At 34.5% G+C, this 16,481-nt stretch overlaps 1 protein-coding gene across 1 annotated transcript in view; it reads right to left on the reverse strand.

Annotated features, from left to right (window-relative positions):
• Positions 1-14,382: 14,382 nt before the first annotated feature.
• Positions 14,383-16,481, reverse strand: part of LOC149572194 (protein PHYTOCHROME-DEPENDENT LATE-FLOWERING-like) — a 181,615-nt gene continuing 179,516 nt past the window's right edge. Inside the window, exon 13 of the mRNA XM_089813458.1 lies at positions 14,383-16,465. Within this exon, the coding sequence (XP_089669584.1) occupies positions 14,909-16,465 (1,557 nt within the window). The 3' untranslated portion in view covers positions 14,383-14,908. The remainder of the gene's footprint in view (positions 16,466-16,481) is intronic.

A 16,481-nucleotide genomic window follows, 5' to 3' on the forward strand; every position in this document is an offset into this window, starting at 1 on the left:
TAGTTTTGTATCATTCTTTATGGTCATGTATTCCTATTGTTTTCATCTTGTGTAACATGTTGTTCCAATTGGCGCAATTTTCATTGATTATGTGGCATCTTGTGTAGTAAGAGTTGACTCCTAACACCTACCTTCAAGTGCACATTGTTTCATATTTTTTCTTACATGGATTTTGTTTTGCTCTTCCAAATATGCACCTATATTGTAATTAATGTTTGACTAGCCAACTTTTGGTTTAGCTAGATATAAAAGAAGCTTAGTTAGATGTGGTCAGGGATATTTAGGAGAAGAGAAGATAGAATATGCAAGCTAAGGCTCTAATATTTTTATTTTTTATTTTTTATTGGGATTACATTGGCTTTAGGAATGAAAATCAAAGACTTGGAAATTTTACTTTTATGGTAACATGTGTATTCATGATGTGGTTATCCTTCCAATTTTTCTTACTCAACCTTTGTCCACTCTTAAGCTCATTTGATGTGGTATACTTTGAGAGTGTTTATGATTAAAGATAGAAGGTTCCCACATGATATTTTTATTTAAGGAACAATGTAAGTTTCAATTGTTTCTTATGGAACCAAGTTTGATTATCATTTATTTTGTGGTTTATGCAACATATTGTGATTTGTGAGCTTTGATAAGGTTGTCTTGATATATTCTAAGGGATTGGCTTGCAATAGAAGTGTAGGGCCCAAAATGGCCAGTTCTAGGGTAATGTATTGTGATTTTTGTAATAAGTTAAAACATAGTAATTAAGATGTGTATTAATTAGTGATATTATACTACCCATGCCTTGATTTCTTATATAGGCTAAGGAGGAGAATGGGATGATAACTAGTGAGAGGCATGAAAAGTATCCATCATCTTTATAAGAGGGTATTCTTGTTCCACATGGGTTATGTTGAGGGTCTAAGGTCTAGAGTGGCAAGTCTCGTGTAACTCAGCCATTGAGGGTTCAAAGTCTAATGAGAGACAAATCTAGAGTAACTCAAGTAGTTTGACCACACGATGACACTCCCTAATATGTAGCCTAAGTATCCTCTGTAGATTGTGTTTTTTCCTCTGGTGCGTATTATTTATTGTTGGTCATTAGTACTTTATTAGTGGTTGTAATTTATTTGTTGGTTATTAATCTTTTGGTGATTTGTATTTGATTTGAAATTTATTATTCATTCAGTGGTTGTTCTTCATTCGTATTAATACTTATTTTGGAGATTGATATATGGTTGTTGACTTTGATATATGGTGTTTGTAGTGGTCGAGTGTTGTTGTTTTGATATTTGTTATATTTTCTTACTAATGGTTTGTGGTACCCTTACGATAGAGAGTTTTCAAGATACCTTGCCTAGGATTTCTTTTTGTGGTTTGATATATGTGTGTGGATCATACGTTATCTCCCCAACATGGTGGGAGTGGATCTAATTGGGTTGCTATGAGGTTGAGAGGTAGTGAATCTCTTACTATTGGGTTCCCCACAAACTTGGACTGGTGTTAGATATTATATTATCGCATTTGTACCATTCGTATTGTTATCTCTTGGAGACTTTCTATACAATTGATGTACGAATGTATTCATGTATTATGTGTTTGTAGCTTGAGGTCCTTATGGGACAAAAAATTGTGATGTATCATATTTGATATATTTGTGACATGTACAGTGGATGTTGTGTGTTTGGATATACCTTGTAGTATTGTATACACTTTATGTGTTTCATGTATGAGATCGTGTAACTGATATTTCATTATGGATGAAATAATTGTATGTTAGATTAAATTTAATTAATAGTATTTACAGAAATTTGATTCAACATGGAGGAACCCTAGAGATATAAAATACAATTGTATTGTTTTATGTGTATGTGATGTGTTTCACTATATTTTTTTTGTATTGCTATCTTGATATTGCAAAAAACAAATTATGAAACAAAAATTGCTCAATAAATTGTAATATAATAAGCTATTTCCTCTAAGGTTCCCTGGTGGCATGTTACACTCCTCAATTACTTGATCCTAGAACATATATACTTTTCCTAAACATGTTTTTGACTAGAACTTTGAGTTCTCTAAATTTATAAAGAACTTCGGGCTCCTTATATTTTAAGAAGTAAATTCAACTCTTTTAGGAATAGTGGTCAATAAATATCAAAAATACCAAAATCCATTCAAATATGTTAAAGGAATTGGTCCACATAAATTAGAATAAATCAAATCTAAAATTCATTTTGATCTATTTTCACTTAAGAAAATGACCTTTAATATTCCTACCTAGTGCACATTCTTTGCAAACGTCATCATACTTCTTACTAAGCTTTGGTAATCCAAAATCTAAGCTTTGAAATGTAAGTGAGCAAGTCTCTTATGTCATAGCTCACTTAAATTGATGGATGCATGCAATAATGCTTGAATTGAATGAGTCTGAATAGATTCTCTTGACAAACGCCAATTTCTTTTCCTTCCTCAAACAAATGAGACATCACTCAAATAAAAAGGAATGTTAGAATATAGATGAAGAGAGGCAAGCCTAGCACCTTTCACTAAATAACTAGCATTGTTTTTAATTATCACTTGTACATTGGTTTCTCTCTCTACCAAGTTATGAAGATGCTCTCGGTACCATCTAATGTGATTTAAAAAACCACCATCAATCTATTAGAAATAAGAAATATTAATACATATCCATAGAGATCTTACTCAAGTTGTTTGTCCTACTCTGAGTAACTATGCTCTAATACCAACTGTTAGAAATAGGAAATACTGAGAGAGGGTGAATCAATATGCCACAAAATTTTTCCCAACTATGGATATCATTAACAAGTTTATAACATGCACATGTGAATACACTAAAAAGTAAACATAGCAGTAACACAATGCAACTTATAAAACCATTATTAGTTAATTAGGGAAACAATAGTGAGGATGGTAGCCATAAAATGATCCACTAATCAAAAGTATCTTGTGAAAGATATTGACCCTATTAGGAGTCAATTACATCCATATAGTATGTTGGTCCTTGTTAGAGGACTAGGACTTGTTAGAAGCCTCAACCCTATTAGGAGTTGTTTTTACAATTACAAAATGAATGCAAGATGAGCACAGTGCCCAAACATGCAATATACAATGATATTTAGTACACAAAGGTATGGATACAAAAACCTTTAACGATACTGATATCTTCTATATCTTATATGTCCTTTATAGCTCAATGTACACAACTTCACATACTCTGATCTTTCTCTGCTCTAACATCAAGTTCACATCACAAAACAATAGCATAAAAATCACATAAGCATCACACATCACATCCAAAGTTCTTTCCTTTATACCAAGTAACTTTGTTATATCAGCCTTCATGTCTTTACACGTGTCCCAAAATGAAAAATCATACTTTTCTCACTTAGGTTTGTAAGAATTTTTCTTAGAGAAAAATTCACCCAAGATCAAGGAACTCAAGCACAAGCACAACAATAGACCAAAATAGTATGATTAGAATATCAATATGTATTTCATTCAATGTGTAAGTACACTAGGAGTGTCTGTATATAAAGGCCTCTGGAATGCTTCTAGAATGCCTAGGAATCGGCAACATGATAAGTCATACAACTAGGCACATGTCCACCAGAAGTGGATTATCCTCGATTAAGCATAGGAGTAAGTGAGATGATGAGAGGATAAGCCTACAAAGGTGTAGCGCACAAAATTATGTTGTAGACACCATGTGCTATAATAGGAGTGTGAAAAACTATGTTGTCTACAGGACAACTCAGTTAATTATGCAAACTCTAGTGTTGTAGACACCATGTGTTGAATTAGAGTTGCTTACTCTAGTATTGTCAACATGAAAACTCATAAGAGTACGCAAACTCCTAAGTGTCTCACTTAAGAAATAATAAAACAATGCATTGACCTAAGTAAACTTAAGTAAAGTGTAATAAGTAAATACTTATTTACACTAACAAGGTTTAACATCTAGGATTTCGTCCCTAATTTCTTAAGTAATTGCTTTGGTAAACAAAACAATTTCATAACTCAAAACACATCTTTCCTTATCTTTGTCATGTCTTGCCTCTACATGCCTACAATCACTAAATCCTTAATACCTATGTTTGTACTCCTCATCAAGACTCACACTCTAGCATGCAGGATCCTTATAACTTTTTCTTACTTCTCTCAACTTTGCACGTGCCAAATCACAGTTTAGCAACTCCACAAGCCAAAACTATGTCTGTGGTGACATATAAATTATGTAATAATAGATAGTTTTCTATGTCTTTAACCTAAAACTATATCTCCAAGATATGTTGACTTTATACAAGTGGTATGTTTCCATAAATGACAACCTCAATTCATTTCCATATTCATCTCTCAGAGAAATTTCCAACACAAGCAACCAAGTATTAATGATAGTTGGAACATTGCTTGAAAGAGTTATCATGAAAAGAAACCCTCCTAGTTTGTCCATGGATTCCTTTTGAGGTGACATGTCATCAACATCTGTAGTAGAATTGTGATATTTTTTTCTCGTTATACAATCTTGACTGTAATACTTGTCACATCTAAAACATTGAATATGAGAGAGATCATTTTTCTTTGGTTCTATAATTGAATCTAAATTTATACCTCTATTCCTCTTCAAATTGTCTCTTCTACCTTCTCTTTATTTCCTTCTGCACATTTCAGTAGCAAGAACATGATTCTCTTCACTATGAGAGCTTCGTCCATTTTCCTTTTGCTCCAACCTAAATTCATCTTAAATGCAATCAACTCGAAGATAGCCAAATTTAGGTGTTTTAGACCTTCCAAAAATGTCTTGGATAAAGGACTCTCGAGACTGAAGACCATTCATTATCATCATCACTAGATATTTATCTTCAATTATATCTCCAATGGCACATAGTTGATCTTTTAACTCTATAATTTTTCGTGATGAAGGTATGACGAAATTCCCTGTAGTCATTTTTATATGGTTGTCTTAAATAAAGAGCTCTGCTAGTATTGTTTATCTCATATAAGTTTCAGAGAGTTTTGATCATGACCTTGGTTGACTTCATCTTGGATATAATTGGCACAAGATGATCCTTCATAAGATCTATCAAGAATTGTTTAAACCCAATGGTGTTCTCCTTCCATTGAGTTTTCTTGGTCTCATTGGATGGTTCCAGCACATGATTCTCCCAAAGTCTATGTCATTTTCTTCTAGTGTAATAAGAACTTTAATTTCCAAGTGGTGGAGTTTGATGCACCATCAAACCTATTTTCAACCTTGACCCCATTCACCATCTTTGGTGCTTAGACATTCAAATGAGAAACGAAGAAGGCTTCGCTGCTTGAATAAATCGAATCCTAATTTTACTAAAACCCACTTTGATACCATGTTAATTTTATACCAAACTTTAAGATAAATAGCAAAAAAGAAATAATGAACACTAAGACATGTGAAATACCTAGGGAAAACCCTCCAACCTGGTAGAGAAAAAATCAACTACAAAAAAATCACTTATATAGTTGATGAATGTGTAGAAGATTGATTTACAACTTTCCAAAATGCAAGGCTCAAACTAAAGTGATAAAAAAAAAAATCATTCCTATGTATCTAGGGACAATAATGAATACATTTGCGTAACAATCACCCACAAGCAAGGAAAATCAATCAATTGTATGAATTTGCATTACTCCTTGACATTGAACTTCTCTTGTCCATAAAGAGTAACTCTTCATTTCTTGAATATGAAGACTCGAACTCTTCAGTCTAGACAATGAAGAGTCAGCCTCTCAAATTAAGAATAGGGATGATGTTACATTTGAAGAATCTTTTGTGAGTTCATGTCATGATGTTAAAAAGTGATGCAACATTAAGTGAACTCTTGCCCTAATGTTCCAAGGAAAAAAGAGAGTCGTAGTTGCTATAACATCAACACTGTGAAAGGTGTGATTCACATGTCTTCCTATAATGGATTCTAATTGTGTGCTTTTGGAAATAAATTAATAATATCCTTAGCTTCATTTACTTTAGCTAGCACAAGATTTTGGACTTCAAAGAAGTGGTTCCAAAATTCATGTTGTTTCTAGTCTAGATTTGACCAACCTTGGGTGTTTACACTTCAATTATTTGTGTTGGTGTACACAAGAAGATATGTAACATGTAATGTATTATTTTTTGTCTCAGTTATGGCATGTAGTGGTCCATTTCTCATTCCTCTCCACTACAAGAATGTTAAGTATACACCTAATTCAAATATTGCTTGGCTTTTTCCTAATGAACTATAAGAGATTTTGTCAATGCAAATTCAGTATAAATAAAGGATGAATCATTAGTGGAATGTAAGTGGTATACACATGTATTTGTGCAAGAGTGTGTATGTGATGAGGATGTGTACAAGAGGATATGTCTCTCTCATTGCATATGGTGAGTGTAATTTGAGATGCAAAGCAATATGGACTTAATGTGTTAGTTACTAGGAGCAATGAATAAAAGGAAACTATGTCTTTTAGTTGTTATGTCATTGTATATTAGAGGTGGATCTATTCTTTATTATCCTTCTTTATTTGGGCAATGAGCCCTCCACCAATGAACCTTCTTCACTTAGTGAGCATTTTGGCATTGAACCTCTCTTATAATCAACCTTAACCAATGTTCATAAATTTTAGAAAAAAATTCTTCATATTTTTTTCCTTTATAGGATTTTCAATGCAAATTAGGTCTTTCAATTATTAAGAGTTTAAATTAAGTTCAGTTGTAATGAGTAAATATTTTTGAGCTTATAATTTGAGGGCTTATTGAGCTTATAACTTGAGGGCAATAAGCCCCCCTTTTGCCGCCCCCCACACACAACCCCCCAACAACAAAGGTTACCTTTACATATGTATTAATGGCATTCTATTAGATCATATTCCTTCAAGGGGTTTTGTAGATGGTATTCCTATGGGGGAGAATTGTAGATATGTTACTATGATAATATGTTACATTCATGACTAAGTTTGTCATTGATGTCAACATAGCAGCTTTACGTGATAATAGAGCATCAAGTCATTAAAGATTAAGTTTAACAAATTTGGGAGATCCATGGTGAATATGTTCAAAAAAGATAGTATGAAGTTTGATGGAACAAATTATGGTAGCTGGAAAGAAAAGATGAAGACACATCTATTGTATATGGGTCCAGGATATTGGATCTTAACAAAATCAAATAAGACAATCATTGCTGAAAAGGATTTGAAAATTTGCACCGAGGCAGAAAGAGATCTTTTTATGTGCAACATGAGAGCTAGAGAAGCATTATTGACTGCACTTCCTAAAATTGAGTACAATTAAGTAAAATCACTTGCTACTTCACATTTGATTTGGAAAGCTTTGGAAAATAGTTTTGAAGGAGATACACATTCTAAGAAGTTGAGACTACAAAATTAGATTTGTGTGTTTCAAGATGCTAAAATGATGGAAGATGAATCTGTAAGAACATATACATAGGTAGGATATCAAACATTACTACAAGTATCAAATCTCAAGGAGGAACCAAAGAAGATGATGAGGTTATATGGAAGATATTGGAGACTCTAACACCACCATTTAAGTCAACAGTTCAAATAATACAACTATTGATATCTTGTACCAAAGATCTCACAAAGGAGACATTGCTTGGAAGACTTGAAGCAATTGATAATGAACTTAGACAATCTAAAGAATTCACCAAAATAGGGACAACTTTCACTGCCTGGAATATTTGACCTAATTTATCAAGGAGCACAAGTGCTAGAGGAGATTTTGCTAGTTGTAGCAGATCTAAAGAGGACAAGAAGATTGAAGGAGTAGCCCTTTTGGTAAAAAGAGAAAAAGGAGGTAAGAAAATCTTTAAATGTTGGACTTGTGATGAATATGGTTTTTATGCATCTAAGTGTTCTAAAAGAGAGAAAAAGTATAAGGGAAATTACAAAGCTAGAAAAGACAGAGTGTTTGTATGTAAATGAAGATAATGATTTTGATGAACAAACAATAAGTGCTAGTTATGATGAAATAGGGTTTGTGGCAATTAAAGAAGAAAATCCAAAAAGAAGTAGCTTTAGTGTCACAAGTTGAGAAGAAATCTAATTGGATAATTGACAGTGGTTGTTCACATCATATGACTGGTGATATAAACAAGTTTGTTGAATTCAAAAGTCAGGATGGAGGCATTGTCAGAGTTGGAAACAATGCAGCATGTCAAGTTAAAGGTATTGGATCTATAACTCTTGATGGTAAAACTAACACTAAGAATGTATACTTTGTTGATGGTTTAAAGCACAATCTTTTGAATGTTGGAAAATTAGTAGACAAAGGTTATCAATTGCAATTCATAGGAACCAGATCTAGAGGTAATGTATTTTAGTTGAATCTTGCTGAAATGACATGTTTGGTTGCAAAGGTAGATGACAGTCGGTTATGGCATAAGAGATTTTGTCATATAAACTTTGACAGTAGTGTCAAGACTAGTAGAATGTTTGCAGTTAAAGATTTGCCAAAGATTGTAAAGCCTACTAACACAATTTGCAAGGAGTGTGTTTTGGCAAAGCATAACAGAACTTTTCCCAACAAGAAGTTTACCACTACAGCAAAGTTGGAGATTGTACACACAAATCTCAACGGTCCTACAAAGCCTAAAAGATTCTATGGTAAAAGGTATGTTATGATTCTAGTTGGTGATTTTTCTAGAATGATGTGGGTTGCATTTCTTAAAGAGAAATCTAAGGCATTTGATCAGTTTGAGATATTCAAGAATAGGGTTAAGAATGAATCTTCTATGAAGATTAAATGTTTAAGACCAGATAGAGGAGGAGAATTTACTTCAAATGAGTTTAACATGTTTTGTGAAGAAAATGGAATTAAAAGATAGTTATCAGCCCTAAGAAATCTTGAACAAAATGGTGTTGTAGAGAGAAGGATCAAATCAGTTACAGAAGCTGTAAGAGCTATGTTAGCAAAGAATGATGTATCCAAAACATTTTGGAGAGAAGCCATGAATACAACAATCTACACTATGAACAAAGTACAAGTCAACAAAGACACAAACAAGACCCCTTATGAACTGTGGTCTGGTCACTCATCTATAGTTAAGTATTTCAAAATTTTTGGGAGTAAGTGTTATATCAAAAGAGATGATGATATTGGTAAGTTTGATGCTAGAAGTGATAAAGGTATGTTTCTTGGTTATTCATTGAAAAAAAAAGCTTATATGAAAAATTCATGATACAAGAGAGAATAGTTGATTACAATTTAGATGATAATGTTATTACTAAGCCAAGTAATGATGAGGTATTTCTTGAGACTAATAATGATTTGCAGAATGAAGTAGAGCCAAGGCAAAGCTCAAAACCTTCAGCAGAGCAAATCATTGGAAGCAAAGACAAAGGTGTGATGACAAGAAGCGGAGTAAATGAAGAACTATGTTTGATATCTCAAGTTGAACCTAAGAATGCAAATGAAGCATGTAAAGATGATTATTGGAAACAAGCCATGAAAGAGGAATTTGATCAAATAGTAAAGAATGAGACATGGGAATTGGTTCCCAGCCCAGCAAACAAGAATGTGATAGGAACTAATTGGGTATTCAAAAACAAAATGAATGAACAAGGCGAAGTTGTAAGAAACATAGCAAGATTAGTATGTAAAGGTTACTCACAACAAGAAGGGATAGATTATGAGGACACTTATGCTCTAATGGCTAGAATAGAAGTAGTAAGATTATTCTTAGCCTATGTAGCACAGAAGAAATTCAAAGTATATCAAATGGATGTCAAGTTAGGATTTCTGAATTGAGAACTTGAAAAAGTATGCAATGAGCAGTGTGAAGGATGTCCTTTGACAGACAAGGACATAGTATGTAGACTAAGGAAAGCATTGTATGGATTGAAGCAAGCACCCAAAACCTAGTATGCAAGGTTGGACTAACATTTGACAAAACTTGGATATAGCAAAGGTATGGCAGATAGTAATCTATATTGGAAAGAAATTGATGATGTTTTGATGATTTTGGTAATATTTGTTGATGATATCATTTTTGGAGGAATGATGAAGAAAGTGAAAAGTTTGTTGAGGAGATGAAAGAATTTGAAATGAGTATGATAGGAAAGATGAAATATTTCCTAAGTTTGCAGATTATACAAAATAAAGAAAGAATCTTTATTTCTTAGATTAAGTATCTGAAGGATTTACCAAAAAGGTTTGGTTTCGAAACATGCAAATCCGTTGGAACACTTCTAGTAACTGGACACAAGTTATCTACAATGGATGAAACACCTACTGTATGGATGACAAAAAACACCAGTGGTGGAGCCTTCTTTATTGGAGGAAGATTGGTTTCTTGGTTAAGCAATAAGCGAGATTATACATAACAGAGTATAGCTGAAGTAGAGTATATTGCAACAACAAATAATTACAATCAAGTCATTTGGATGAAGCAAATGCTAAAAGATATAAAGATAGAAATCATTGAACATGTGACAACACAAGCATGGTAAATATGTCTTAAGAATCCAATGTTGCATTCTAAGACCAAGCACATTTCTATTAAGTATCATATGTTGAGAGAGAAAGTTGCAGAAAAGGAAATTAGATTAGAGTATGTGAGCACTAAAGAGCATTGCGGCTATATTCATTAAGCCTCTTCCCAAAGAGACTTTTGAGTATTTGTGAGGTATGCTTGGGGTTATGCCCCTTCCTACATCAGAGTAGAAGTTACAAGAGTGCATCAATCCAGTGTAACAAAAGCACCATTGTTTGTTTGGACTGAATGCTAATGCTTCTTGTATGAGGGAGTATCCGTGATGGAAAGAGTCATCTAGGACTCTTCTTGGATGTTTTGAACAATGTCTTTTGACACTTGAGCTAAGTAAGAATCATTTGTTGCAAAGTTGATGCAATAAAGTTGGTTGTTGAAATCTTTGACATTGATGTCAATGGGGGAGAAGTTTGGCATGAAAAAAAGCCTAAAAAACAGTATGTTCAACATAAGCACAATATGGAATGACAGTTTAACAAACAGTACATTGAGGTATATCAATGGGTGAGAATGATTGATGAAGAGGATTTGAAAAGTAAGTTGAATAGTCTTTTGTTGGTATTCTTGGAACTAGATGTTTTTCATCTATGTTGTCATCAATGCCAAAGGGGGAGATTGTTGCAAGCATGAATGTTGATGATATTATTATGGAGTATTGTAGATATGTTACTATGATGATATGTTACATTCATGACTGAGTTTGTTTCTAATGTCAACATGGCAGTTTTATGTGGTATCTGACAGAAGAACAATGTAAAGATCAAATTGGTACGAATGGCTAGTTGGATATTCTAACTATCCGAAGTTATGAGAGATACTTTTGCATATCTGGTATATGCAATTAACATCGAAAGAAGAAATGATAAGTCTTGAAGAAGTTATATAAGTTTTGGTGATGTTTATTCTGAAATAGAGTTTACAAAGGCGTATTCTGGTAAACTTGTTATATCTCTTAGCAGAGTTGTTATTTTGAGAATCAAGGTTGAGGACACGAAAAAGACATGTTGAGGATGACGTAGCTAAGTTCACTTGTCATAATTTTGCATGTGCATAAAGATATTCAAGTTGCAAGGTGAAAGACTTATGTTACCACTAAGTGTAACATGTTCTTAATGTAGTCCTATAATAATTAATTGAAAAGGTCTATCAACTGACTCAAGGAATTGTTTTGAGGACTTGGTATAAAGGAATGTCATTTTCCTTTATCAAGTACGACATGAAATATACTGATGCGAAGATATTGTAAGTAGAGAGAGAGAGAGAGAGAGAGAGAGAGGAATTCAAAGTCGAGCAGAGCAATGCAGAAGTGAAGGAAACTTCATTGCCAAAGTTTTGTTGAGTGATCTGAGGTTTGATATTTGGATCCAAGGTTTGTGACCTAGTCTACAAGGTATGACAATGATTGGTTCGATTGACAGAACAAAGCAAAGAACATAACAATCAATTACATGTTTGAGTAGTGAGCTCTTCTTGTAGTTGAAATTGCATGTTTGGGTAGTGGGCTCATCTTGCATACATTGTACCACAACTCAGGGTTGGAATCTCTTAATAGAGAGTCAAAGTCTCCTAATAGGGACTCCATATACTAAATGTTGTAATAGACTCCTAACAGAGTCCATCCTTTAACAAAGAATATTTATATTAGTACATCATCTTATGGGCATCATTCCCACTGGGGTTTTCCCTCTAATCAAGGGTTTCCCTAATCAACATATCTGGTGTAATTGTCTATGCGCATTTTATTATGGTTGTTGTTTACTTTGGTTGAATGGTTAAGTTTGTTTTAAAAAGATAAATGTTTTAATTATCAAATAACTGATTCACACTCACCACACCCCCACCCCTACCCCAGTTCTCTTGGTGGATTATTGTTTTTAACAATTGGTATCAAAGCTTGATCACAAGTTCGAATCCTCAAACCCTCGAGTAACGTTGAGGGGGAGATTGTTGAAAATTTATTTAGTGCTCCCTTTGGGATTCGTGACAAGGGCTTAACCACCTCTTATGTACTATAAGTTGAGTGGTTGTATTGGGCATTAACAAATCAATCTTTTGTTGCAACAACAACCCCACTCTAACCTTTACATATATATTAATGGTGTTTCATTAGATCATATTCCTTCGAGGGGTTTTGTCAAGCTAATTTGCATGCCAAGTCTATAGTCCATGTTTAATGAATTTTCAACTTTTTATAAGCAAGCTCAAAAGCATCAATATAATGATGATATATGACATAGTCTCTTTGCTCAAAGACTCTTTCACATATTCACCCTTTTACTATATATAGCTTTCTATTTTCTTAGTTCATCTTCTCTTTCTACACACATCAATTTCAAAATAAATTGTTTAAGAGTCAAAGAAGGGATAAGGCTCAAAGAGATCTCTAATCCACTTTGTTCCTCTCCAAATCCTCAAAAACTGCACTTAAAACTGAAGTTCTTCCATCATAATGTCTATTTGAGGACAATGTGTCTAGAATTCATATCCTTCTACAAGTAGGATTATACACATTTGGTGCAGATTTGTTGAGATAAATGTTGATTTCAAAAAACTTTAGTCAACTAGTATGCATACCAAATTTCTAAAGTTACCTCTAGATGAAGATTTGCAACCACTGAATTCTCTTTTAATGTCAGTTCCATAGCCTAGTAGACATGTGCATAAATTAGATCAGTAGCACAATTCGGAAGAGCCCAAAAGAAAAGGAACCTCAATGATTGAGATGGCTTAGACCAACTTCCATTCTATTCAATTTGTTGGTTTTACTAGTTCTGGTATGCACTCATCTATTCATCAAAAAGTATGTTGAGTTAACATATTCAGCTATGTACAAGAGTATCAGTTTGCAATTATGTGACAATTACACCCCTGGCTAGGCACGAACTAGTTGATACATATGACCACTTCATAAATTCAGTCTACTAGCATGCACTAACTATAAACATCTCTCACAAAGAACACAATATGCATACTCATAACTTTCCTTGAGGTTGAACTATATGGATTCTACATAAATGCCTTCAATGCTCCCCCACAACCCAAGGCTACCCCCAACCCAACCATATCAGAACAGGTTGCTTGCACTAAAATCCATTGTATCTTGATGTTCAACCATGGGCAGCAGATGACCTCCCTTTTTTGGAGTCTTAGGGATGGGAAGCATGAGAGATTCATTTCTAGATAACAACAAATAGTCCTTGGACAATGGGGTATGGCAAGGGGGCAACAAGAAGATAATATAGCTAAGTTAAACTAAACATAATCTTGTCATATCTTTTCAATTGCACAATTATAAATTGTTTTAAGTGTGAATATGCCAATGCCATATACACAAAAATCCAAAATCAATAGTATAAATGTTTTTATTGCAAAACATAATTTAGGTTGTGTAAAAGCAATTTCAAGTATACTACAAAGTGTCACAATTTTAAAATTCAACATTAGCTTTTACTTTCTTATTATCCTTAATAACTAGGTTGAATGGGTATGCGTACCCAACCTCTAGGATGCGTACCCATGTACCCAAGTATCAGATGCATGCCCTAAGTACCAGGTACTTAGTGGAGAGCATCATAGCTAAGGAACTTGATTAAAAATTTTAAATTTTTGTTGCAGTTTTTTTTTTCTGTATCAGCTGCTTGTTTATTAAGCTTAATTCAATATGCAATCAGTTTGAATATTTGATACAATACTGATTAACAGTAAACTATATCACTGCAAGTTAGAAGTTTATCATTTGCAATAGGTCACTGTTATATGAATTATGATCTTCTTGTCCATGTTTAAAGTCTGCCTTTGATGTTATGCATCTAAACATTCGTCACATAATATTATTACAAACATATTGCAAATATGAAACTGAAAACAATAATACATTACCCGTACCCATACCCTTACAGGTAACCAAGTACCCGTCCCCGTGCAACCTTGCTTAATAATTAAATTACATAAGTTCAATCTGTTAGATGGTTGATGAAGCTCTAGGAATATCAATTTATACATCAAGAGGTCTCAAATAAACTCAACAATAGCTTTAGGAACATTAAATTCAAAATTCTATTTGGCTAGAATGCTTTATATACAAGAAAGCTGCCTCCAAAAGAGAGTTTGTGAAAAAGGAAGTTGCCTTAATCATCAAGATAGTATCATGTAAACTAGTTTCTATTAGGATTTTGTCTATTTTGAGGACACAATTTTTCTATGTTTGATATGTTTATTTTGAGTGCACTATGGCCCCATATCCCACAGGTCCTTGGATTCATATCTTAAACTTGGAAAAAAATGACACTGTTTGGAATGGGTTGGTGAGAATAACTGGTTTAAAGGATATGAATAAAGAAATGTGCTCTTCTATGGTTAGCATCCCCTTGGTTACAAATTTATTGTCCTGATGTCATTGGATTTCCCCTGTTTGCACTCTGCAACTCCATTGGTGAGCTTGTTATGCTACCAACAGACCCCAAAGTTTGAGAACTAAGTGGAGGGCTGGAAGGACCTAAAGCTAAAGAACCAAGATTGGAAGCATTCATCTGCTGAGGATTCAACTGTGGTTGCGAGTTTAATTGTTGTGCATTAAGTTGTTGCTGAGAATTTAATTGGGATTGGGAATTAATTTGTTGTGAACTGATTTGTTGGCTTAGTTGATGTTGAACATTCAATAAAGGTTGTGAACTCAAAGGCTGTTGAGATGACGGTGGTTGTGCCATATTCAATTGTTGCTGAACATTCAACTGCTGCTGCTGATTCATCTGTTGTGAATTAATTTGCTGGGATTGATTGTTCAGTTGTTGGTTCAGATAGAAGCTCTGTCCAGTGACTCCATGCATGCCACTTGTTTTTGGAGGATTCATACCCCTATTTTGTAAAGAACTCATGTTGTTCCTACCTTGTTGTGGTCCATGTATTGCCAAATTCGCTGAACCATGACCTTGATTACTGACAGATAAACCTGGCATATTCTCAATACTTCTTAAGGACGGATTTACCATTGCACCTGGACGGCCTCTGCCCGGACCCATGCGTACTCTATCCCATGTTGTCTGAGTGTTCATGTTCCCAGCTCGTATTTGATGTTCAAGCATATTTCCAATGCCCAGGTTCTGTCCCATGCCGCCAACACCAGAGAGTGTATTGATATTGGTTAAATTAGGCATGACTCCCATGGATGCTGAAATGTTATTTACGCCTTGCATGCCCATACTCATCCCTCCACCTAGCCCAACCATATTATGACCACTCACAGGCATGCCAACACCACTCATGCTGTTGACACTTATATTCCCTACCCCAATGTTACCAATGTTACTGCCCATACCCCCTTGGAGGATACCTTTCCTCTGTAATTGCTGCTGATGCTGATGGTGCTTCTGAAGCATCTGCATCTTCATCTGAGCACTATTCATGAATTTTGAGTTCATCTGTTGATTTGAATTAAAGCTTGCAGAATTTAGCTGAGCTAGGTGATTTGGATTTACAAGTTGCTGAGACCTTTGTAGCTGTTGTTGTGGGTGTTGCTGCAGTTGGTGCTGTTGTTGTATCTGGTGCTGCTGATGTTGTTGTTGCACTGCTACAAGCTCAGAAGCAGGATCAAGCTGCAGTGACTTTGATGTACCCAATCCACTCTGCAAGAAGCTTGACGATAGCTGTCGGCTGGGAGCATTGCCTGGAGGTGGCATTCGTACTGCAGCTAAAGCATTAGGCGATGACAATGGCAATGAGCTTAGAGGCGGCATTCCGCACACAGCAGCAGAACCCACCATGTTTTGACTTGCCATTACATGGGGCGACGATGGCAACTGATTCATATTATTTCCCAGTGCAGAAGCACCAGGAGTCATGGATTGAGTTGTAGAAGATGCATTTGGAGGTAACATTTGTTGGCGCTGTTGAATGGGCTGAACTTGATCTTCAATCAATTCATATCCATCCTTCTCCATCTGGATTGATAGATAC

This window comes from Cupressus sempervirens, chromosome 2 (genome assembly GCF_028749045.1).
Source record: "Cupressus sempervirens isolate cs-2001-9-10 chromosome 2, ASM2874904v1, whole genome shotgun sequence".
In the NCBI taxonomy this organism is placed as follows: Eukaryota; Viridiplantae; Streptophyta; class Pinopsida; order Cupressales; family Cupressaceae; genus Cupressus; species Cupressus sempervirens.